General features: G+C 35.0%; 3 protein-coding genes across 6 annotated transcripts; 2 read left to right on the top strand and 1 right to left on the bottom strand.

Annotated features, from left to right (window-relative positions):
* The first annotated feature begins 420 nt into the window (after positions 1 to 420).
* On the top strand, positions 421 to 6,585 carry MESR4 (misexpression suppressor of ras 4). The gene is made up of 2 exons (XM_013326758.1): positions 421 to 756; positions 877 to 6,585. Exons 1-2 carry the CDS (start codon positions 706 to 708, stop codon positions 6,133 to 6,135), a joined length of 5,310 nt encoding a protein of 1,769 aa, XP_013182212.1. The 5' UTR covers positions 421 to 705; the 3' UTR covers positions 6,136 to 6,585.
* A 4,684-nt stretch (positions 6,586 to 11,269) lies between these two features.
* Trxr1 (Thioredoxin reductase 1) lies at positions 11,270 to 24,275 on the top strand. Of its 4 annotated transcripts, XM_013326708.1 has the most exons (9): positions 11,270 to 11,354; positions 13,725 to 13,814; positions 17,631 to 17,851; positions 21,686 to 22,046; positions 22,266 to 22,494; positions 22,628 to 22,715; positions 22,972 to 23,222; positions 23,544 to 23,735; positions 23,936 to 24,275. In XM_013326708.1, exons 1-9 carry the CDS (start codon positions 11,291 to 11,293, stop codon positions 24,063 to 24,065), a joined length of 1,626 nt encoding a protein of 541 aa, XP_013182162.1. In that variant the 5' UTR covers positions 11,270 to 11,290; the 3' UTR covers positions 24,066 to 24,275. The 4 variants fall into 4 exon arrangements, with proteins under 4 accessions (XP_013182162.1, XP_013182164.1, XP_013182165.1 ...); XM_013326710.1 differs by lacking the exons at positions 11,270 to 11,354; positions 13,725 to 13,814 and adding an exon at positions 14,187 to 14,292; XM_013326711.1 differs by lacking the exons at positions 11,270 to 11,354; positions 13,725 to 13,814 and adding an exon at positions 15,891 to 16,104.
* Positions 14,313 to 16,275, bottom strand: sni (SDR family oxidoreductase sniffer). Its single transcript, NM_001312801.1, is given in 5 exon segments — positions 14,313 to 14,817; positions 14,902 to 15,051; positions 15,304 to 15,494; positions 15,594 to 15,645; positions 16,133 to 16,275. Coding segments are annotated over 5 exon segments (735 nt in total). The 5' UTR covers positions 16,250 to 16,275; the 3' UTR covers positions 14,313 to 14,592.
* Positions 24,276 to 24,643: the final 368 nt, after the last annotated feature.

A 24,643-nucleotide genomic window follows, 5' to 3' on the forward strand; every position in this document is an offset into this window, starting at 1 on the left:
CTTATCAATATCTTTCGATACAGATAAAATAACAATATGTCAATATTTTTCGGACTGCCATTTTTCTTCTTATTTATATAGATTATACACATAAACTAGCTATATTTACATGGCTTTTCTTATTCATAGGAAAATCATAGGATAATTCGACACAAAAGCATAGGTACTTTGAATACCTATGGGAAGTGCGAAATAATTTAAAGTAAACTATGTCTGTGACAAATCGAAATCTACAACCTCGCCTGCATGCTTATGAAGATCTTTATAAAGGATTTGTTATTATTTTAAAGGGATTTTAAAAGCAGTTTTCGATCCTAATGAGCGGAGTTTGATTGTTGTTTATGGTAACAACCACGTGTTTCTATAAAAATGCCTTTGCCTAATAAAATTAAAAAGCAAAAATCATAGAGAAAAGAGTTTAGTCTATGGGACATGAAATAGCTTCTCGTAATGCGCTACGATTTTCGATAATGTGTTTGGAAATAAACAGCGCAATGAATTTAATTTAATTTGTTTGTGATTATATGAATTGTTTTAAACATTTAAAATGTATACACGTAGTGGTAAAAGTCGTACCAGCGCAGTGCTATATTTCTGATATCACCAATCCTCGCTCAGCGAAGTGACGCCATTTTACGGGAATGACCAGCCCGCGGCTGCCTCTTATTAGGCCTGATGTAAGGAGCGCTCTACTCAAACGGATGCATGGAAACGAATCTTTATTATTGTTCTCGTACTGGACGTACGATTTCAGAGGTACGACCATAGTATATTAGTGTTATTGTTATCGTATTTCAAATCGAAGTTTGATTTCCTCTTGTTTGAACGTCTTTTGTTTCTTGTTAAATATAGTAAGCACGTGTTTGCTTTTTTCAGAAAACTATGGAAGATGGTAATATAACCAATACAAGAGACGATAAAATTGGTTCAGCGTCACTGACGAATTTTTACGGCGAAAGACCCGCGAAGTTGACTACAAATGGACATGACTTTGCCGGAGAGCCCTCTAGTCCCCCAGACACGTTCTACGGCTCTCGAAGATCTAGTGCCGATGCATCACAAGACGAAAAATTTCGAAAACGCATTAATCCATTAAGAATCCATCTTGGCAAAAGACCGTTTGTTGACACTTCGGCGTCATACAACAATGCGAGTAAAAAGAAAAAGCATTTTGTGGTTAAACCCAGTGAAAGTAATGCACAAAAAAACGCAACTCCCCGCGCGCCGAAGCTCTTACCCAAACGTGTTGACCGTAACCCATTTCACAATGCTGTCTCCCAACTGGACTCTTCTATGGACAATGAGCAAGACAAACCGGTCCCGCGACTCGTGCCCAAAAGTCAACTGTTACAGTTTAAAAAAGGTAAAACAGAAAAAGGTCCTCAGTTGAAGGAATATGCACAGAGTTTGGGTCTACAACCTATGGTGAAATTTAAATGTCGGAAATGTTGTTCCATGTCCTTCAAGACTTTAGCAATGTTGAAAGAGCACCAGTTGATTTGCCGTGCCCAAGTGAAGGAGCCAGCACTCAGTCCAGAGTCTGTTTCCAATACTGACAACAGTGCCGGGGGACCATCAAGAGTGACAAGAAAGGTTTATTTGTGTTCAGCTTGCGGTACATATTATGAAAATTGGAATCTTTTCCTTCACATGAGAGAGGTACATAATCGTCACATATGCTTGTTCTGCCTGGGCATGTTCTCAAAGGCTGAGAAGCTGTCTGCCCATCTCACCAACAAACATAATGTACAAGAGTTCAATTACAATACTAAAGAGGACTTTGTTAATGTTTACAATGGGACATTATATTTAATGTGTTGTGCTTGTGATGAAATTTGTAGTGAGAAGGATGATTTTTTCAATCACGATTGTAACAATGTGAAACCTAAACCTGTGCCTGTGCTTGTTAGTAAAAAGCCTAACAATGTTAATCATATTAAAAATGGCAATGAGCCATTAAAAAGTAGTAGTACTACCACAATGTCAAGTAAAAATTCATTAAAGCCTGTTAGTAGTGATAAAATTGAAGCCAATGATGCAAAGCCACAGACAGTTACTACCCCTAAGGCTATGGTAGAAGCAAGTGATTGTGAACCTGTAAATAGTGATGCAAGTATTAGTTCGGATAGTTCTCTTTCAATTAGTAAAGATATAAGTAATACAGTAGATTCTGTGATAGGACCTGATAGTGTAAATGTAAAACCTGGGACTGACTCTTATGAGACTAGTACTCCTGATACTAGTAGATCACATTTACCTAATGGTGATGACAGTATAGAACAATCAGACGACAGTGACTCACCTATACCTGATGAAGTTCATCCATCTGCACCACATTGTAATTTAGAGGAAAATGTTAGTCAACTACCAGAAAGAGAAAAGGAGGCGGGTGGTATTAAGCTAAAATTGAGTTTAAACAATGCTAATTCCCCAGTAATTATAAATTCTACTGTAGATCCCACTATTGGGCAACAATATAAACCACCATCTCGAGTCCGAAGGCCACCAAAAAGGTATGAGAAAGATACATCACAAGAATTACCAACTCCGCCAAGACAACCTTCAATAAAAATGACAATATGCGATAAAGCTGATAGTCCATTTGTAAAAACCACTATAATAGAAAACAACAAAGAAATAACACAAAAAGTGATCATGGATAATAGTATGTCTCCACCACCAGTACCAAAAGATCCTGAACCTAAACCTGACAGCACAATAATAAGCACCATCTATGATAATAATTTAGAGGACAGTAACACATTAAACAGGGTACCAAAGCTGACGGTAAGAGTGCCTAAGGAATTTTTGGATAAAGACTCTTCAAGTGATTATTCTTCTGATAGTGATGCTGGTGAAAAGATGTCCAATGATGACCACAATACAACAATTGCACACCAAGAAGATGTTAAAGTACAGTCTCCTGAAAAGGAACAGGTAAAATCTGAAGTTCCAATAGAGGATCCTGTTGTTAAAGATGAATCTGAACAACAACCAGAAGCCATAGTACAAATAACAGATGACAATATTCATCCCAATGTAGAACCTGAAATAAAGACTGAAGCTAAAGAAGAAATTTTGAATGTGGAAGACCCTTCACCAACTGATACTGTGCCTGCTATAGAACTAACATTAGACAGGCCATTAGATAAATATCCACTCAAAGATCTCTTGAAAGTGTTTTTAGCATCAACTGTTATAAACTGTATTTATTGCAACCATGCACGGAAGATTGCCGTAAACTGTGAACAGCTTGCACTGCACTTGATAGCAGAGCACAGATTCTCTGCTACTGTGAACAGCATCACAGCGGAGGAACTCCTGCCACAAACTATTGCAGCCAAAGTGAAAGCGAGGCTACAAGAAGTGTGTACTGTGTTCATAAACTTAGACTCTTATGACAGTGTTGATAAGTGTGAAACTGTTCAGTATAGTCATGTATTTGAGTGTTTTCAATGTTTCTTTAAAACTGCTGTTTTAAAAGATCTCTATTTACACAATCGCAAAATGCACCAGAAGACTATTTTACTTTGCATTATGTGTAAATGTAATTTTTATACTTATAGTGAATTATTATGTCATTTGTGCCCTGGAACATACAATACAGAATACGAAAATAGATTTAGATGTTGCTTGTGTACTGTAGATTCTATATCTTCACCCTTTAGATTAATGGTACATTTACGGAAAATACACCACACATGTGATGTTTGTTTAGAATTCTGCCAAAGCCAAGCTCGCTTGTCAAGTCATGTCTGGAAACATAAACTGCACCATTTATGCTACCGTTGTGGAATTGCATATAGAAATAAACCAGACATAACAAATCACTTGTTCTGGAAACATGGCACTGAAAGTGTTTTATGTAAAAAGTGCCTACAAAAGAAATGGCCGCATGTCTATCATTTCTGTACACCTCCAGCTATTTTTGTTTGTGAAGAATGTACTTTGCAATTCACTCGAGCTGTATATCTTAAAGTTCATAAAAGATTTCATTCTGAAGAGTTTCCTCATATTTGTCCTGAGGAAAATTGCACAGAGAAATTTGTTTCTAAAAAATTGTTAGCTAAACATGCAGAAAAACATAATCAAATGTCTATTGAAACTATAAGTGAAGAGAAATCATTAACGATTGATATATCTGCTGATGAAAATAAGGTATCAGCGCCTGAAGTTGCTGTAGTTGATGAAAAACCTAAGGAAGAAGCTGGATCTTCTGATATAAAAGATGAGACTGAATCTGGTCACACCTTAAAAAAAGTGAAAAAGAAAAAACTCAAAGATAAAGACGCATTATTATTGGACGTAAATTTGCCTGCATTAAATCTTTCTGAAAGTGACAGTAGTGACGAATCTGATAGTGGTGTTCCATCGTCAATCAAAGATGAAGGACAAATTGACAAGTTGGATGACGAATCCCAAGAAGCGAAACCGAACAGCCTCGATGTGACCGACTCTGTTAATCCTACCGTAGAGCCTCTTTCAAAAATCGAGGAATCCATCGAGCCGCCAGAAGAAAAACCGGACGAAAAACAGGTTTTGGAAATATGGGACAACTTTAAGAAATATCAGGCAAAAGTTGAGAAACAAAAAGAAAAAACACCTCCTTTAGTTCCTATTAGAAAGCATGTGTGCGATTCCGATCATGACTATTGTTTGATACCAACTGAAGTAAATGGCGACGATGATACCTTTGGCTCAGATAAAAAGAAGAATAAAAAGTCGCCAAAAAAGAAGCAAAGTGGCTTATCATCGTCGAGCAGCAGCAGCAGCGACAGTGATTCTAGTTGTTCATGCGGACCTAACTGCAGTTGTTCCTCCAGTAGCGGGGGCTCTTCATCGTCAAGTTCATCAGATTCTGATTCGTCAGATGAATCGGGAAACGAAAAAAAGAAAACTAAGCAACTAAAGAAATTACCGAATAGACGACTTAGTAATGGCTCTAACGTTGATGTTACGGCAATGACAGAAACGCCCGTTTTAGTACCTGAGAAAACGGAACCACTTATTGCTGAAAGCGATCTAGACACGGAAGAGAGTGAAACAGATGAAGAGTTTTATGATGAAAATCCCCAAAAAATTGCTAACAAATTGTACACCGAGAAACGTAATCAACTTATGCATTTAACTTCAGCAGCTCCATCCGACGGCGGCTCCATGTCTGGAGACGTGAGTCGCGCTGCCACTCCGGTCAAAGAGGAAGTCAAACAGAGTGAAGAAGTTAATGTAGTGGAGCAATCGGAGCCAGACACTAAAAAAGAAAAAACGAGTAGTGTTAAGAAACGAAGTAAAAAGAAAAAGAGATCTAAGAGTTCTAAGAAGCACACGCCTATTAAAATTAATATTCCTAAAGACGTTATCGCTAAATCTGAAGTGGAAGCACCGCCGCCATTGTTGCCGAATAAAATCACAATATCTTTACAATCCAATACAGTACAAATCCCAGAAGCACCGAAAACCGTCATCACAAAGCCATGCAATCCCAAGACTTCGACTCATGAAAATAAACGTGCTTCAAAGCGAAGACGTGTCCCGAACAAATTTTACGGTTATTCGAGTGACGAAGAGTCTCCACAAACAACAGCTGCGCTCAAACCGCAGCTGCCGCCTAAACTAGAGTGGAGGAAGGAAGATTTACCCTCTCCTGTGACGCACAAAGCGAAGAAGGAAATTCCTTCCTCTGTGATCCCTCAAAGAACGTTCAACTATACGGACCCGATCAGATTGACCGCGCCAATCCCGGACCCTGAACCTCCGAAAATACTGATGAATTCGGAATCCATGGAGTCGAACAGCGATACCGGTTCCAGCGACGAAGGAGCTCTAGAAATATACCAACCCAACAGCGTGCAGAACTCAATACCGGTTCCACCCCCAACGTATCTCAATTCCGGTACGTCCAGTCTGCCGTACGCGTTCCAAAGACCGGCAGTGCGTCAGGCGCGGGAGGGAGAAAGCGTTTACTGCTACTGTCGGTGCCCTTACGACGAGGTGTCTGAAATGATAGCATGTGATGCCGAGGGGTGCGCGATCGAGTGGTTCCACTTCGAGTGTGTCGGTATCATGGTACCGCCTAAAGGCAAATGGTACTGCCCGGAGTGCAGGAAGAACCAGGGAGTCGCCGCCTACAGATAATCCCCTAGATTTGGTGTAAATATGGCGTGGCTGTATCGATATCTGTACATAACTTATTGACAATTGTAGATAGCATAGCTTTACTTGTATATCGTTGTAGGTAGATAGTATATAAAGTCTAGGATTATTAGGTCTGAAAAATGTATCATATGTTATAAAAGTACATGTTATGCTTGAATTGGGCTGTGCGGCCGCCTTTGTAACCTGGCCAATTGTTAATGACGTTCACTAACCCAGCCAAATGGAAATATAAATCCAATTTTTGATACCAGCATTGCAGTTTTATTTAAATCCTGTTTTAAAATATATTCATGTCAGCCTAATCTTCCTTCTAAGCATAGCAACAAGCAGTTATTGCGATATATATGTAGCATGTTGTACAGATGCAATACTGTTGCCTTCATGTTGTTTCTAATAAATTCACAACAACAAATAATTGTCACATTCGACACGTTGAAAAGTTGTTGGTATTTTTTTTTGAACTCTGATTTCTTGATTAAATATAATTTTATAAATACCTGTTTTACTGACCCTATCTATTTTTTATTTGATAGGTACTGTAATAAATGAACTACCATGAGAATCTACCTTTTAATTTTTCTGTTAACTCCAGACACGTGACCGAAGGATTAATTAAGTTGCTATAACCACCAAAAGTTAAAGGAACATTGGAACTTTAACGACTTAAGTTTAAACTTGGCGTTGGTTGTAAGGATTCATTGAACTTACGAAATCCTTCAACATTGAATTTACAAGACGAGATTGAATTGTAGCTTGATCCACTTTCCAGAAAATATGAATTATTATGTTGAATTGAATAAATTAATATCATATAAAAGTAATGTTGTAACTGAAATATACCATTATTCAAATGATGATATCTTTGTAGAGTCATGTTGCATTCTGGCCTGCGCGTTACCGAAGTTTGTACTGCCTCACACAAATTATAGAAATACATGTAACCACATGTTTTGTACTCATGTTTCCAACGGAAAGGATAACAAGAATAAATTTAAATCAATGAAACTTTTTATTTCACATTAATTCACGTTCCAAAGTCCCGTATTCATGAGCACTGCAAGCCAGACAACTCCATCTGTAATTCAAAACGATTTCAAACAATATCTAAGTCGCAGTAGTTTACAAGGTTGCAGGATTTCAATATTTGAAAACTTTGAAAGTATTATTACACTTGTTAAAAATTTAATAATTGCTTGATACCAGCACACATTTTATACGGAATATTAAAAAGTTCTAATTTGAAAATCCGGATGTAATTCAAGATCTAAAGTTTGTGCACGACGAGTAGGTTAGTACTGAAATTCTGATTAAAACTTTGAAAACAAACTTAACTTTACATCATCTTACTTTATAACTTAAAAAAGTTAATTTAAAAATAGTCAGCGCCCTGTCCCAGCTACGAGTAAGCAAACTTTTTATTTTTACATTTTAACATTTAAGAAATGTTACTTAAGGATAATGTAGTATTCTAACGATGACAGTATTTTTGTAATCGGTCCACTTGTTTTTGTTGAAAACAAATCTTAGGTAGAAGATTACAATGTTGCAATTAATCGCTGCTTAACTCGATGATTGAATGAGAATTTGCCTTGCCGGTTTCAGGTAGTGTTTTGAGGAGCATTTTTGCACACTCGATATAGCTAGCTGTATCTCTATACTTTAGCTGTATGTCTATCCCCTGTCGACGCCTCTCCGACGGTACCTCCATACAGCGTGCAACTCATTAACCGTTTTTCTTAGTTTTGTCTGTGTTTATCTATGAGATGTTATATTTTTGTTAATGGAAAACAAAAACTTAGTTTGGTACCTTTTCCAGAAGGAGTAGGTAATGGTATCGCTATTAATTCAGTGTTTAAGTAAACATCATTTTAAAATTTTCAAGGTAGTACAAATAATCCGCGTCTCTCGGCCGTGCTTCATTCGCACTCCTGACCGTCAACAATAAGCACATTATTTTTGCAGACTTCTATTTTCATTGAAATTTAATAAAAAGTTTTGCAATGTCCAAACGGATTCGTAATATCGAGTCTGACGAGGAGGAAAATTATATTTATTGGAAAATAAAAAAGTTAAAGAAGCAAGCGAGGCGTTCACGTCGTGCAAGGAAAGGCCGCCATGGTTGCCGCGCCGCGCCTCCAGCTGATGATGCCACCGATGCAGGTTTGCTGTTGTTAACATTTTCTTTTTCCACTTTATTACCTGCGTATTTATTAATTACCTAATGCCATAACAATTAAATGAAATATGTATATCACGTTTACTGTAAAGTAAACGCCCCTACTCGTGCTCTGGCTTTAATTCAGTTTTACGTGGCATTGCGTATGCTGTCTTGCATATAGTAATGAGTGAGCGGCAACTTGATATAGCCAAACTAAAAAAGTGGTCTTTGCTCATAGACATCTTAAATAAGTTGGAGGTTGCATATTCGTTATCTCATAGGACATATGTAGGAGCCATAGGACAAATGAAGGGATGTTCCGAAAAGGATAAATATCCTTATTTGTCTATACATCCCCTCCCCTATCAAGTCCAAAAGCTTTTCCCACCTTTTCCTTATTAGAATGGGCTGGGAAAGGGAAGAGGATAAGAATAAGTCTCTGGCTCACGCGCAGTTATCAGACGAAATGCGGAAATAATTCCACTTGTCATCTGTATGGTCTTGGTGTCGCACTGGCTATCGGTGAAGCAGCTTATGCTGCCGACTCTCCTACTGTTCAATCTTGTTAAATTAATGTTTGTTTAACAGATTGCAGCAACAAAAAGGCCAGTCAACAAACTGCGCCGAAAGATAAATTGGAGGACCCGGAGATTCTAGAAATTCTTGGTGCTGCTCCTGCTATTGATATTAAATACAGTGAACATATACACGAGGCGCTCGCTAATAGATTACAACACATAGCCACCACCGGTTTGGCGAATGACACACGAAAAGAGCTCAACGAGCGATATCTTATTCCTGCCAATAGCGTCCTAATAGACGCCCCTTTATTAAATGTTGAAATAAAGATAGCAACTACAGATGTCGCACTGAAGCAAGACAGAGAAATTGAAAAACGACAAAAGCAGCTTGCAGCGGCGATTTCTGCACTGGCACGAGTCTTGAGCAACGAGATAGAGGATAAGAACAAGGATAGCGGCCGTCTCAAACAATTGATGGATGTCTGTCGTATCCTGTGTGACGTTCAACACGCGGAGTCTATTGCCAGGCGCGAGTTAGCGATGTCCTGCATTAAAGAGGAGCTGAAGGAGCACTTGGCCGAAACCAACATTGAAAGATACTTATTTAGTGATGGACTGTATGAGATTTTAGAATCATTAAAAATGGTGGCAGAATCAGGCGATGCTGCAACAGACACAACGGTCGAAGCGATTACTGTGACCTCTTGCTTGGGCTCTGGCATCAAACAATCGCTACACCTTGAACAACAAGGAAAAATCGCTGCTTCCCGAAAAGTTTCGTCGTGACCTTTAGATTAGGCTAACTTTGCAAATTGACTTTTACTACTTTTTATTTTTTTAGCAAAAAAAAACTACATTTATTTTAAAACATAACACAGAACAATTTTACAAAATTTCAAATTATTGTCACAGTTTACTATAATCTCAATTGGTGGTCTTAACAATATGGTACGGCGTGAAAAATGCTGTGTCAGTTTCGGCGGGAGCTAGAGTGCAGAATGCAGTCTCATCACTTAACTATCGGTAAAATTGCACCGCTAGTGCAGCAGTTGTCAATAACGGGATGAAGTTGATACGAAGTATCAATACAAAGAAATATACAATTTGTAAAAGACTCATCAGATATGTATACTAGAAAAGATAGTTTGAATCTAATGATCCCGACATTGTAAACATGCAAGGCTACTACGAGGCGACCATTTCCCTTTTTAGCCGACCTCAAAAAGAAGGAGGTTATTAATTCGTCTGTTTTTTTTCTTCATCGTAAATGATGTACGATAATTAGGAGTAAGTAGCTATACCTATACGGAAATTGAAGTGAAGTGAAATAGACAACAGTGACAGTCAATATTACTTATAGTAGTGTGTGACTTTTGTTAAAATTAGAAACAGTTCTAAAGGACGATAAACGTAACCTTGGCGCGAAGAATGAAACATTTATGAATAATCGATTGCCGCTGCCGGCTGCAGGGTGGCGCTGCGGCCAGCGCGCAGCTTCGAAACTCTTGACGTAAGTAACTTATGCCAATATGAAGCTAGGAACATTGGGTACATACATTTATATTCTACTAGCTGTCGTCGGCGTGGAATTAAAAAACATCTATTGTCATTAAATACATGTATGAGCTTAGTTAACGGACAAATTTGTTTTTAGAAGTTAGTAGCAGTAATTTTGAAAAGTTCGAAATGACGAAATATCGACTGTTATCACAAATGTTCTATTTTTACAATACATATTAATAATAACACAAATTATTTAATTTCAGCGATAAATCACTGACTGATTGGCTTATCAGCAATGAATCATAGTCGGTTAATTTATTTTAAATGCAATGAAATATTAACATGACAAGAAATATCTACCTAAAATTTGTAAGCAGTCACTAAAAGAAAGAAACTGGGTCAATTTTGATCAATATTTCCATTTATCAAAGACTTTATTGTGTGTTTTATATTTTCCCGACTGATTGAAAATACAACAGACCATAAGGCTTATTTAGGTATGTTTTCCAATGAATGTATGAGACATCAATAAAGGCCAGTAACTTTTCTCGCCTTGTTTACTAAAATATGGATTTGGTTAAAACATGAAAACGGTCTTGCAAGACAAACAACATCACGGTCGAAATTTTCATGAACTACTTTTTTACGAAACTTTGACCAACGACATTTATTCCTTGTTTGTATATATTAATGATAAATTTATTTAAACAGAGTCGAATGACGTTTTTTTTTATATAGTAGATACTTTCGAAATTATTTTTATGTATTTCTGTATAATTTCAATCAATAATTCAGTCTTCTATAATCTATGATTCAAATGATAACAATTCTTCCGCCAAAATTGACGTTAATTTGAATGAATTATATTTTGTTGTAGTAATTGTTGAAATAATAATTATCGATATCGCAATTTAGCGAATTTTCTAATAAGTAATAAAGTTAGTAATTTAAAATGGATTCTTTACATGAAATGAATTACATTACTTGTATAGATAGAGAAAATTGCGATCGTTTTGGTAAGTAGACTATTTTTACAGTAAATTATTGCATGCTTTCTGATCTATATCTTTATCAGTATACTTATGTGTTACCATCTACAAGACATGTTGGGCCAATCTTGCAGCAGCCAATTCTTTTGCAGATTCTACCGCTATTAAAGTTTTGAAAGCGTTATGTTTTATGCAGATTTCTGTAATTTAATATGTTTTATCAATACGTTTAGTACATCGTGTCATAGCTTTTTTATATGTAAGTTAATAAAACGAAGATATATATCATATATCTTATATATCACATAAAAATGTATCGTGAAATCACAACATGTTTTTGTGTATGTATCGGCAGTGCGAACTGACAGCTAATATCCAAGTGTTGGCAATGCGGACGTGTTCTTGTGTACCTTACGGTCGATAACACGTTGCAGCTAAAGCGAAGTATTATAATATTCAAACTTTATGTCGGGTCGTTGTTGCCTATCTTGTAGCTCGGGCTTAATACGGATGGAGAAAAGTGCGCCTAGTTGTGTGTTTTGATCCCAAATGTCTCTATATTCCGATGCAGCTCTACTATATGATTCTATTGCAGCGTCTCGTGCCAAATTCAAAGCCGCCATAAAGTTTGTATGGAACTATAATATATTGTTGTACTATGCTTTATATACTGCGACACTGGAGCAACTGCGTATATTTTTATAAGATAAGCGTGTAAATAAGTAAAGTTCTTTATGTTTCTTCCATCAACAAATCTATGTTTTTAAATACACACTTACAAGTAGAGATTTTAAAATAAAAAGCATTGAACTGTTTTTATGTTCAACTACTAAGTTCTAGTGTTACAAAAATTATACTAAATATCCGCTTGTTTGAATCTAACGGTTATTACGTATCATGTCAGAGAATTTTCCGTTACTATTGCATTTCACAAAGCCCGCATCTTGTAAATTGTTTTATGTTGTTTACTCTATTTATTATGTTAAATGATAAGTTTGAATATTTTTAACTAATTGTATTATTGAATGATAGTTTTTAAAACATTTCTTTCTAGAATCGAATTGACTATTACGAAAAATTACTGAGACATACTAAAATTTCTCGTGAGTTGTAGGCCCATATCTGTTGAAAATTATCGATTTCAGCTTAAGTAAGAATCGAATTTGGAACCTATCTACGATTTAGAGATGTCATTTGGGTTTATGGTCATATTAAAAATGTACAATGAAGCCATAACTGTTTCAATACTTATGTTCAACTCTGTTCGCCGATAAAACGTTATTCTCAAATATCGCTAAAACATATTATCGACTTTAATCACATGCCATAGAGTATATTTTAACTTGAATAACTTCAGGCAAGAGCTGAAAGGTAGAAGCAAATTGTCTTATGAATGCCTTTGCCTTTATTGGTTCTGTCTCACTCAATTCAAACACAGACGTTAATTAACTTGATTTTTGATAAAATACTTTGTAAGGAAATGTAGCAATATTTAGTAGTACATAATCTGTTGTTGATTGAATTTGAGATGATTTCTATACTAATATTATAAATGTGAAAGTTTGTATGTTTGGACGGATTTTTCTTAAAATATATATACAAAAGCTCTTAAGGGATCTCGCTGAAATTTGGGATAGATGTAGAACATAGCCTAGAAGAACACGTAGGCTATTATTTTTTTTTTAAATTCCGCGCGGATGGATTCGCGGGAATAAGCTAGTTAATAAAAAAATGCGAAATGTGAGGTTTGAACCTGACTGCCACTACGCATGAAAACCAGATTTTTATTATTATAAACCATATCTGTTTAAAATTTTAGTATCAAAATGTTTTAGTAATTTTTTTTACTATTTCATATAAAATCAAACCTTAATAAAATCCCAGGAAATGAACCTTTCATGTTTACCAGCGCCATCTATGTGTACTGTATGTTTGTTTGAAAAACCTAAAAGTTGATAACATACTCTTTGCTCGAGAGAGTACAAACAAACACAGTACAGAGGTCTTCTTTAACGCACTGCGTTCTTATTAATGTGTAACTTGAAACTATTATTGTCATTGCCAGTTATTGCAACTTCCTGTGCAATTAGAAAAAAAGATACTCGCATTATGTCACTAATAAAATACAAAGGAAACATTATTCCAGTCGGAATAATCAAATTTCAAATTTGTCTTGCTATTATGCATACAATAAGGCCAGTTTTCGTATTCTTAACAATCTATACGCGTCTCATGGTAATATGAAGTAGGGAGTATTTGTTATTGGATTTACATCTGGCATTTGGAGACCAATTATTTATGTAAGCACACAGCGCCTACGTCGACAGAAAGGGTCTTAATGCTTAAAAAAACTTTAAATGTAGTCGTGTCGTTGAATAAATGAAAATAAACTTTCAGATAAAAATAAATCGCAGCTTTATCAAGACACAGTGGACGAGACAGAGATAGAAAATGCGCTCGCTGTCACTTACAGTCGCATGTGGATTCGTAAGTAAAACAACAGTAGTATACCGAGTATTTTTGTATACATTAAGAAAGATTTTTACTGTATTCATCATTCACTAATTCAGTCCAGTTTCTCAGTTCAACTCCTCATAGGATTAACTTTTTTTTATAATTGATCTTCTTTAATTTAATAGTCTCTCCTTAGTTTTAAGAATCTTCTAATTTATGTTGAATCTTTTTCACTTTATATTACTGTAAAGTTTGAGATTTAGGGATTTACAAAATGCATGACTTTTTTTATTTTATCTGTAATTCCCCGTAGTTGGCGCCACTAGCGCGATCTTTGAGATTTTGAATTTTGTTGCAATTTTATGTCATAAAAATTGATTATTTAAAAATATTTCAAAACGTACAATATTGCGAAAATGTCAACGTCAGATTTCAAAATCATGCGGTAAATAAAATTTTAAGAAGAAAGAAAAGAAGGAAGAGATGATACGGTTTTGGAAAGTAGCGCAAGGTAAGTTAAACAAAATATCTAAAACAAAATTATTTATTGGTATTTTTATCTAACAACAATTAATAATGTGAATATTTGTTTGACTTTTATTTATCAACCATCACCTGTTTATTACCATAAATATCCCAAAATAAAGGCCCCGTTGTGCCTTAGGTTCAGAATTAAAAGTATTACTCATCTTAAAAATAATAATTTATAACACCTGTAAACCTACAGGTGTTATAAATTATTACATCCGCAATTATTAACATCATCATATTATCAAACTTGTAACATAAAAATTTCAAACCTTCATTGTTATTACCACGGCAATTCACTTCCATCGTATTGCAGAAATTTTCCACTATCGCCCTCTCCTAGTTTGTTTATTGTATTGAAAATTCCATTGATGCTTGTATCGACATCTAGCGGCGCGTTTTTCCCGCCCATGTCGGTCCGCACCCAGCCCGGGTGCATACAAGCCACAAGAATTTGATTCTTTTTCAAATCGAGACTCATCGATTTTGTTGCCGCGTTTAACGCAGCCTAGAAGCATACAAATATTGTAAGGCGTAAAATTGAATAAAAATTAATTTTCAATACGTTTTACGTCCATAAAAAATATTTTACCTTTGAGCATCGATACGGGTAAAAACCGCCTTGATCGTTTTGTGCTATGGATCCTAGGACTGAACTCATATTAATGACCGCCGCGCGATTCGCTCCAACCGGTTTTTCGCTATTTACATCAGCAGCTTGTATCAAGAGTGGCAGAAGAGTCTAAAATGACAAAGTGGCTATTATATTGTTATGTATTTTATCAAGTTATATATTTACCAACTAAACGTAGACAATATTTGTTGAACGAAAATAAATTGGATCGGCAAACGACATTGCAACGTTGAGTATTTAAGTAGTACTTGGGTAAGACTTAGTTTAATGCAATATTGTGCAATACGTAATTTATTCATGACGTATTTCAAGGTTTCTGTTTTTTTTTCATAGTTTTAATTTTTATTAAGAACCAGTTACCTTAGTAAGAATTATTGGTGCGACTGTATTTACAGTAAAATTATCCATCAATTGATCCTCTTTTACAAGACTAAGTTTGGTGAATTTTGTTGTCACTCCAGCATTATTAATAAGTAGATTGAGACCGTCATTGCCTAGTAATTGTTTTATCTTCGATGCAAAGTCGCCATAAGTTTCAAGTTGTTTAACATCTGATATAAAGATAACAATTTAAGCATTGTAAACTACAACTTAAGGAAATACATTAATTCTTTTAAAATGTATTAATTTAAACATAAATACTTGATTACCTAAATGTAAGATATGGAGATTTTGATGTTTTTCTGAAAGCTTTGTGAGTTCCTGTAAGCAAAGTTATCAATTTACTTGGCTAATTATTAGGCTATTGAGATTTTAAGTGAAAGTCAAATTAAGGATTTCTTGTGCAGTTTGAAGCATGCATTGCAAATATTTTTTTTATAAAAATTGTATTTTAATGATTTGATTTTAGTTTTAAGATTTATCAATGACATAATAATGTTTCCTTGTAATTTTTATGCTTAAATAAACTGAATCCAATGACTAAGAATCAAAGAACACAGAATATATACGTCACGATCAAGTGACGTCAGCTGTCAGTAAAGCGTAGCAATTCGTCTCTTTCCCACGCACTAGTAACTACTAAAAACTAGCCTTTATTAGTTCATTACATTGAGCAGAAGTAATTTTTTACAAGCTTTGTTGTTGGGAAGACGTCTTAAAACCATTAGATTTACATATTTAATTCTGTATTTGAATTTTAAGTGACAATGGCACCAATCGGTGAGTAGTTGTTTTATGTTATACATACCTCAGATGCATTCCGGCAAGTGGCGAAAATCTTTTCAGCCTTATTTTGCTGTGTGAGATATTTAACCATTCCGAGGCCTAATCCGCGGTTAGCTCCGGTGATAAGCACGGTTTTCATTTTAAAATATCAATGAAGTTGTGAATTTATTAAGAAAACAAAATAAATGTTTGCGTAGGTGCAAGTGTACACTTTTTCAAGATTGCAGTAGCTCTAAACGTCATACGTCATTATGACAATGTTAAACAATTTTCTAAAAATTTCGAGCTCAAACAGGCCTTTGCAAAGAATTGAGAGTATATTTTTATTGGCACGACGTTCTTTCTCGAACCGTAAGTAACTTGTGGTAATTGTAAATTTGGCCTTGAAATGTTAAGTACCTCATAACCTAACTTTAACTTGTGTATGAATCTTGTAGGAATAAATGAAATTGTTATCGAGATTTCTTACTCTGATAAAAGTGATACCTAAGATTCAGCTTTTAATTTTTTTAGTATAACCAATTTAGTCTATGTAATTTTTATATTCTCGAAATACTTGTGTTTCAGTCTCTTTGTCAGTTTACTTATTCTGAGATGATTTCAATTCATCAAGTTTTTTCTGCAATTAAATAACACTGAAAGCCCGAAATAGCTAAAACAGTATTAATTTGTGGTATTATCCTAATAATTACATCATAAAGTTGGAAAAAGTTATCATTATACCATTACCATTGAAAGTATTGTCACATAATTTCCCCAAAATAATTATATAAACATCTTGATGATAAGAACTTATAGGAAGTTCTATAAAAAGAAAGAGTTCTATAGAGTATTGGTAAAACATGACTTGTATATTTTAAGATATTATCGTGCAATAATAAAATAGTTAGTTGATGACAACCAAGGTTCAATATGTTGTAGTTGTAAAGGCACAATGGTTGCACCATTACATGGTTTTGATAAAGGTATGATAGATTTTCCTTCACCATGGTGTAGTGTGTCACTGAAGTTAATGATAAAACATTGTGCAGTAACATTATTTATCATGCATATTGGTATTTCTATTATTTAAAAGTAAATAAGAGAAATTACAATATATTTTTGTTCACAAAATTTGGCAGTGGAAACTCATGGTGAATGAAATACTTCTATTGAAGGTTTATAGTCTTTGTAGAGGTTTGGGATTAAGTATGTACAATTTAACATGTAAATCTAAGGGAACATCACAAAGCTATATGTTATAAAATGTCTGTTGCTTACTTATTTTGTAAATATATGTGGTTAGTATGGATTGATACGGTTTTGCATTTAAAAGAAGTAACTGTTCAATCTACCCTGATGGGACACAATAAAACTCATTTTACAAGGATAAATTTACAACACTTGTATAGATTAGATATGTACAAATTCCTGCTTTTTAGTTAAATAATAACCTAATTATTATAAACAATAAATCAATCTGTACTAACTTGAAACCAATTGGCAATATATAACTGTAAGAGAAAAAACCCATATTCTAGATGGCACATTTGACTATGACCTGGCAGTCATCGGTGGTGGCTCTGGAGGATTGGCCTGTGCAAAGGAAGCTGTTAATCATGGAGCAAAAGTGGCTGTGTTAGATTATGTAACCCCTTCACCGTTGGGTACAAAATGGGGTCTCGGTGGTACATGTGTGAATGTTGGGTGTATACCTAAGAAGTTGATGCATCAGGCTGCTCTACTCGGAGAAAGTATACATGTAAGTATTAAACAATTTATTTAATTTACCTTACAATTGCAATTGTTATGAAATTCTTACAAGTTAAAGTGGTTATTGAAATGTTTGAACTTTATTGTTTTATGTCTAAGAATTAAGTCTTTTTGCATTGACTTTTATTTTTATTTTTTCTTAGGGACCGGTAAGTATACTCCTATGGCTCTTCCTTCCACATCCTATCCCTTGATCCTGGTCTACAGTACATATGGATTATTTGGTATTGATTTTGATTCAAATAATGTTGATATTGCTTATAAAATATGTTGTATTACTTAAAAAGTAGTAGTAATTTTGTAGGAACTTTTTAGTTTAAATATGAAAAGTAAAAAACCACTGGCACTTAACCATAATATAAATATGCATAAAAGGATTTTGATCAAATTTATAGGAATATTACAATTAATTTAACGTAACTACCCACATGAACATAATTTTTTTAGCATTTGTAACTTATTCCTGAAATAGCTTACTTCCTCGCTTAGTTAGAATATCTATTCTATGGTTATTATATCTTTTAGATATTTTATTTAACTAGATGTATTTATAAATAAATAAATATTTATTTATATTTTGTAACAATCTTATCTTATATTGCCTTTGAAGTTGGCATTGAACCAAATCTAAGTGTTATTGAATTAGATATTGGTTTTAATGTTGGAAAATGATGTAAGAGTTTTTATTATTCTTTATTATTATTCTCCTTAAACATTTTATGGTACTTATGTAGTTTTTTTTTTTATTTTAATAAAATATTTATACATTTTTTAAAATCAACCTTTAAAAGATGCATAGTCAGTTATATGATAATGGTGTTGCCAGTGTCCTAATATGGTGTAAAAGGTTTTATATTAAATTTTTTAGGTTCAAAATGAAACTTAAGCTAGTTAGATGTTTTTGAATATTATTTAAATATCTTTTCTTATTAAATATATTTCAGCTGCCAGTATTATACATGTGAAATATAAAAAAATTATCCTTTTAGAGTATTGTATGCAGTGGGAAAATATTGCAGGTAAAATTCCATTGTGGAGAAATAAAAAAATACATATGCGAATATTATGTATCCGACAATGATGATAATCTTAATATTGTATTGGCAAAATAAATTTTTAATACTTTAAAGCAAATAGATTTATTCATTGTAAATGTCAGAAAATATGGAATTTAATTTAATTAATATTGGGATTTCCGTCAAATCTGAGTTACCTTTTCAAAGTGACTAATCATGGTTTTGTACAATTACGCGTCATTTAATTCTTAACATTTTCATACCACCAAAATTGTGTGTCATATTGTTTTTTTGCGGTTTCCTTAACTTTATTGAGCTACAATGTATAATTGATAGTTAGATTTCACGCAAAAATTAATAAATTTATTATAATTTTTTTCTCACAATCCCATAAAAAATTAGCAACATTAAAAAAAAATAGATAAAAATCTAAAATGTAATGGCCGCTTTCTACAATGGAACTTGTCTTGCTCTTGTATAAAAGTAGTAAGCTTGAGTTATGTTTTAATTATAAACTAACTCAATCTGTTCTTATGGAAGTGATATTATAGTGCAATTAGTAGAATTCGAATGTTTATAAAACAATCATTTCTGTGCTAGTATGAATCATACTAGTGTGTTATGTGATACCTCTGCTCGTTGCTAATCTGTATCCTTGGTGCGACATCTAGTAACAAGAAAGGGAACCTAATCATTAACTATCAAACATTTATCGCTTTAATATGAAAACACATCGTAGTAGTTCGTAGTAATTAGTGATTTTATTAGTCTGTTTATAGTTTTCATTTAACTTGAACATAAAAGAGTTTATTTTTAAGATTGTTGTCTTGGATGATATTTAATCTATTATAATGTGTTCAATTCCTTAATTTCTTAGCGATATAGTATCGGGTGTTTGTTTTATTAAAATTGCCGTAGTAATGTAAACTCATCTCGCTTATACTATTCGCCGGATTTTTGTGTCATTTGAATTCAAATAATGCAATGCAAACGCAACATTGTGTTCGTTTTCTGGAATGAATGATATAAATTGATTATACTCGTAAATATGCTTAGAGTAATAGTCAGATACTTGTAATGAATTGATTGATCGGAAATATCTTCTGATCAATTAAATCCTATTAAATGTTTTATGCAAATGCAATCCAAGTTTACAATATACATAGGAAGGCAAAGAATGCCATTGGTAAAAACTGTACGAATTATAAAGGTGTGCAAGAGTCACGTCAGGTGATCAAGGGGGCAGTAATTTCTTTTACGATTTTTAGGGGATAAGCAGGAACTTTGGCACAAACTTGCCAGTGCGTCTAGTAAGTGGGGCAACTCGGTTCGTTTTCTCCTAGTACCAAGAATATCACATGAAATGTATAACAAAACTCTACAAAGTTATCGCCTAACATAAATATGTTCACAGCTATGTACCGTTATCATCTAACATAAATAAATTGGTGTGAATGATTTGCGTGGTAATGATGACGTACCACGTGCTACAATCACGCTAATGACTCAATAAAATTACATATTACTATAGTTAATAATAAATGTTTCCCGTGTTAGTTATGTTACAGGATGTTAGGTTATGTAATGTTGTTCGTATACGGTGTTAATAGATTTAGTAATTCGTCATTAGAAACGCCCATTTTATAAACCAGCTGACGCACACGACTCTGTCCGCGCGGAATTAAAAATAATTAGTAGCCTATGTGTTCATGCAGACTATGTGTTAATGTAGAACACATTCATGACAAATTTCATCGCGATCCGTTGAACTGTTCTGGAGATACCTTCTAACAAACATCTATCCATCAATTCGTCCAAACTTTTGCATTTATAATATTAGTAAGGGTTAGAGACAGTTTACATATGTGTTCGTTCTCAATTTGGAATTTAGAAACACTGCCTATACTGTTCCCAAAATTCTTATGTATTTTGTATTCATAAACAGTAGAACTTTATATATCTTTGAAAAATATATCTCACAAACCTGTTTTATTTTTAAAGCTGTGTACATTTTATTATAAAATTTTGTGTTCGTTTTTCCTTTGCATGACGTCGATTAAAAAAACCTGTGACTAAAACGAAGTCACGAGGGAATCGAATTAATTTGTTGCCAAGGTTAAGGCCATTTTATATAAGGTTGAATTACAATAATTCAAATCAAATCAGGTGTACGTTATTTTTGTGACGGTAAAGAAACCAATAGGAGGTGACTACCGTGACAGTATTAATGTAGTCAGATGAAAGCAGTATTGTATGTTTTTATAAAAACCACTGGGATGTTTTGTTAAAGAAATGCCTTAATTATAGTTTATTAATATTTTCAATAACCACTTTAACTTTGCCCCTTTGTCTTTTGAATTAAGTTAATAAATGTAAAATTTGACAATTTATTGAAAAAATTATTATATTATGTAAGTTATTCTTCGTTTTAAATAAAATACGCAGACAACGTAATCTACGTAGCTGTTCTTTGTATAACAAAGTGATACAAAGTAAGGAAAAATAATGATAACAATAACTAGCATTCTTGTTATTCCTGTTAAGTTATCGATTTTTTAGTCACGTTCAACTTTGTTTCCATTATAGTTTCTTATGAAATTTTCGTTTGAGACACGTTTTCAACACGCTCCAGGCCACTACGAGTGGTTATAAAAATAAACTCTAGTTTAACTGTAACTTTTTGATCCCAAAATCTCTGTATAAAACATATTGTTATCCCTGTCTTTCATATTTGACAAAACAGAGATAACAACATGTTTTAATCGGAGATTTCGGCGTCAGAAACTCACGGTAAGTTTTATATTTAGGAAGCGGTGTCATACGGCTGGGAGGTGCCATCGCCCAAAGACATCAAGATAAACTGGAGCTCGTTAACAGAGGCAGTACAGAATCACATCAAATCAGTCAACTGGGTGACTCGAGTTGATCTTAGAGATAAGAAGATTGAATACATAAACGGTTTAGGAGAGTTCAAAGACGCGCATACGATAATTGCTACGTTGAAGAACGGCAGCAAGAAAGAGTTGACGGCTAAGAACATTGTCATAGCGGTGGGCGGCCGACCTCACTACCCCGACATACCTGGCGCGCTGGAGTACTGCATCAGCAGCGATGACATCTTCAGCCTCGGCTACCCGCCCGGCAAGACGCTCGTCGTTGGTGCTGGATGTAAATATTATTTTTATTTACATAAACTTATCATTTTGTGGTATTTACCACAACATTATATAATAAATAGTTGTGCCCGCGAATTCGTTTGCGTGAAATACTAATACCGAGTAGCTTTTTAATTATTTTGGCTGATTATTTTACTTAAACTTATTCCATTTGACTAATATCTGTGAATACGTAAATGCGACAGTGTTCTCATATGCATGTTTTAATCAGACATCGGTCTTGAGTGCGCGGGATTCCTGAACTCGTTGGGGTACTCTGCGACGGTGCTGGTGCGGTCAGTGCCACTGCGAGGGTTCGACCAGCAGATGGCGCACCTGGTGACGTCGGAGATGGAGGAGCGCGGCGTGCGCTTCCACCACAAGTGCGTGCCGCTCTCCGTCGAGAAACTCGAGAGCGGCCAGCTGAAGGCGCGCTGGCAGAACACCGACACCGGCGAACAGTCAGTATATATTTAAGTTAAATCTCTCTTTCATATATATTTATGTTGCATATTTAGTAAAGAAACTTATATTATATAAAATGTGTTGAAATAAATAAAGAATTGCTAAATTTTATTTTTTGTGTGTACTTAGGTGTGAGGACGTGTTCGACACAGTGCTGATGGCGACAGGTCGCTACGCGCTCACGAAGGCCCTCAACCTGCCCGCCGCCGGCGTCACTGTCAGTATACCCCACATACTTACTAACAGAAAGTAAACATCGATGTTTGTCCATTGGCCGTCAGAATTATTCTTGTAGATTTTAAAATATGTAGAGACTAGCTTTTGCCCGCGACTACGTTCGCGATAAACTAGAAGAACTTTGTCTTACATTTGTGTCAAATTTCAGCAAAATCTATGCAGCCGTTCTGGAGATATACCTAGCAACAAACATCCATCTAAACATTCGTATTAATAGCAAGACCTTGTATATGTAGGTGGTGACGGAGAGCGGCAAGATCTCAGCGCCAACGGAGCAGACGAACGTGGGGCACATCTTCGCAGTGGGCGACGTGCTGGAGGGGCGACCCGAGCTGACGCCTGTGGCCATACACGCGGGCCGGCTGCTGGCGCGCAGGCTGTTCGCCGCCGCCGCTCAGCACATGGACTACGACAACGTCGCCACCACCGTCTTCACGCCGCTAGAGTACGGCTGCGTAGGACTCAGCGAGGAGACTGCTATCGCAAGGTCAATATCCTACAACCTTTTTCCTTTGCACTTTTTAAAAACTATAGGGATAGCTTGTGGTTGTTTCTTTAGTGGAAAAGGGTTTTAATAGTGTGAGAACGCTTTTCATATTGTGGGAAATACAAATTCGACTTTACTACCTAGAAAGCTAATGTTTATGAATCTTGTCGTAACGTTGTTGTATTTTGCATTTTGTATCGTTACGATTATGAAATAAAAACATTCAAAATGGATTCTATGTCATAATGAAATATAGATGGCGCTGTCATAAAAATAAAGTTGAATATGTCATAGACGATGATTTATTTTTTGATTAAGCAGACTGGGCGAGGATGCTGTGGAGGTATACCACGCGTACTACAAGCCGACGGAGTTCTTCATCCCGCAGCGCAACATCCGCAACTGCTACCTGAAGGCGGTGGCGGAGCGCGCGCCCCCGCAGCGCGTGCTCGGCCTGCACTTTGTCGGCCCTGTCGCCGGAGAGGTCATACAGGGCTTCGCGGCCGCCATCAAGTCAGTACACACGCATACGAACTCTTTATATATCATAATTAAGTTTGAAAACGACATAACTGAAGCCTGTGCAAGCAGGGGTAGGCAGAGATTGTAATCATGACGAAAAGCAAAGAAAATTTCATTCATAATATATTTAATGTGTCAGTTCACCCTTTAGTTATATATGACGTTATTAACGCTTATTATTGTTCAATTAGATGTGGTCTCACGATGGAGCAGCTGATGAATACTGTGGGAATCCACCCCACTGTCGCCGAGGAGTTCACCCGGCTCAACATCACTAAGCGCTCCGGCAAGGACCCCAACCCCGCCTCCTGCTGCAGCTAGACTAACCCCACCTCCCCCACAACTCCTGCACTACTCCCCCAACTCCCACACGACCAACATAGACAATATTCCAATATGTAAAGTAAAATCGTTTATTTATAGTGTTTAAAACTTTATATTTGAATTCGTTATAATTGTTTGTGAAAAAGATTGAGTCTGTCACAAATAAGTATTTGAACAAAATAATTGAATTAAATTTATTTAACATTATGACTTTTTTTATTGCACATTCCTCGTGCACGAATGCAGCTCGATAAAACAGGATCATTTTCTTTACCCCGTCTTTATTTTACCATAGACAAAAATAAATGGATAACACAGAGTAAAAATTTTCCTTCCCAGTGGAAAGTAATTGCTTCAGGCTTTGAATGTGTTAAAATAATAAGAGTATCCTCTATTGTTATAATGTTTACAGTACAAAAATAAAATGTTATTGTTAATATTCCTTGATATTTAATCTTTTACAGTATTATTTGCGTGTTTTACTATTTCATTATTGTTGAATATATCTAATTTCTTAACTTTCCGTCGCTTTTTGTTCTGTAAATGTGATTTTAAACTTATTAAAACTTACGTCT

The sequence above is a fragment of the Papilio xuthus genome, unplaced genomic scaffold, assembly GCF_000836235.2.
Source record: "Papilio xuthus unplaced genomic scaffold, Pxut_1.1 DF828780.1, whole genome shotgun sequence".
Taxonomy (NCBI): domain Eukaryota; kingdom Metazoa; phylum Arthropoda; class Insecta; order Lepidoptera; family Papilionidae; genus Papilio; species Papilio xuthus.

Excerpts from the sequence above, each read along its gene's own strand:
- MESR4 (XM_013326758.1), top strand. The coding sequence starts at position 706 with ATGGAAACGAATCTTTATTATTGTTCTCGTACTGGACGTACGATTTCA. Across the intron at positions 757-876 it reads CTGGACGTACGATTTCAGAG|AAAACTATGGAAGATGGTAA; the intron begins GTACGACCATAG and ends TGCTTTTTTCAG.
- Trxr1 (XM_013326708.1), top strand. The coding sequence starts at position 11,291 with ATGGATTCTTTACATGAAATGAATTACATTACTTGTATAGATAGAGAA. Across the intron at positions 13,815-17,630 it reads TTACAGTCGCATGTGGATTC|ATGGCACATTTGACTATGAC; the intron begins GTAAGTAAAACA and ends CCCATATTCTAG. Across the intron at positions 17,852-21,685 it reads TACTCGGAGAAAGTATACAT|GAAGCGGTGTCATACGGCTG; the intron begins GTAAGTATTAAA and ends TTTTATATTTAG.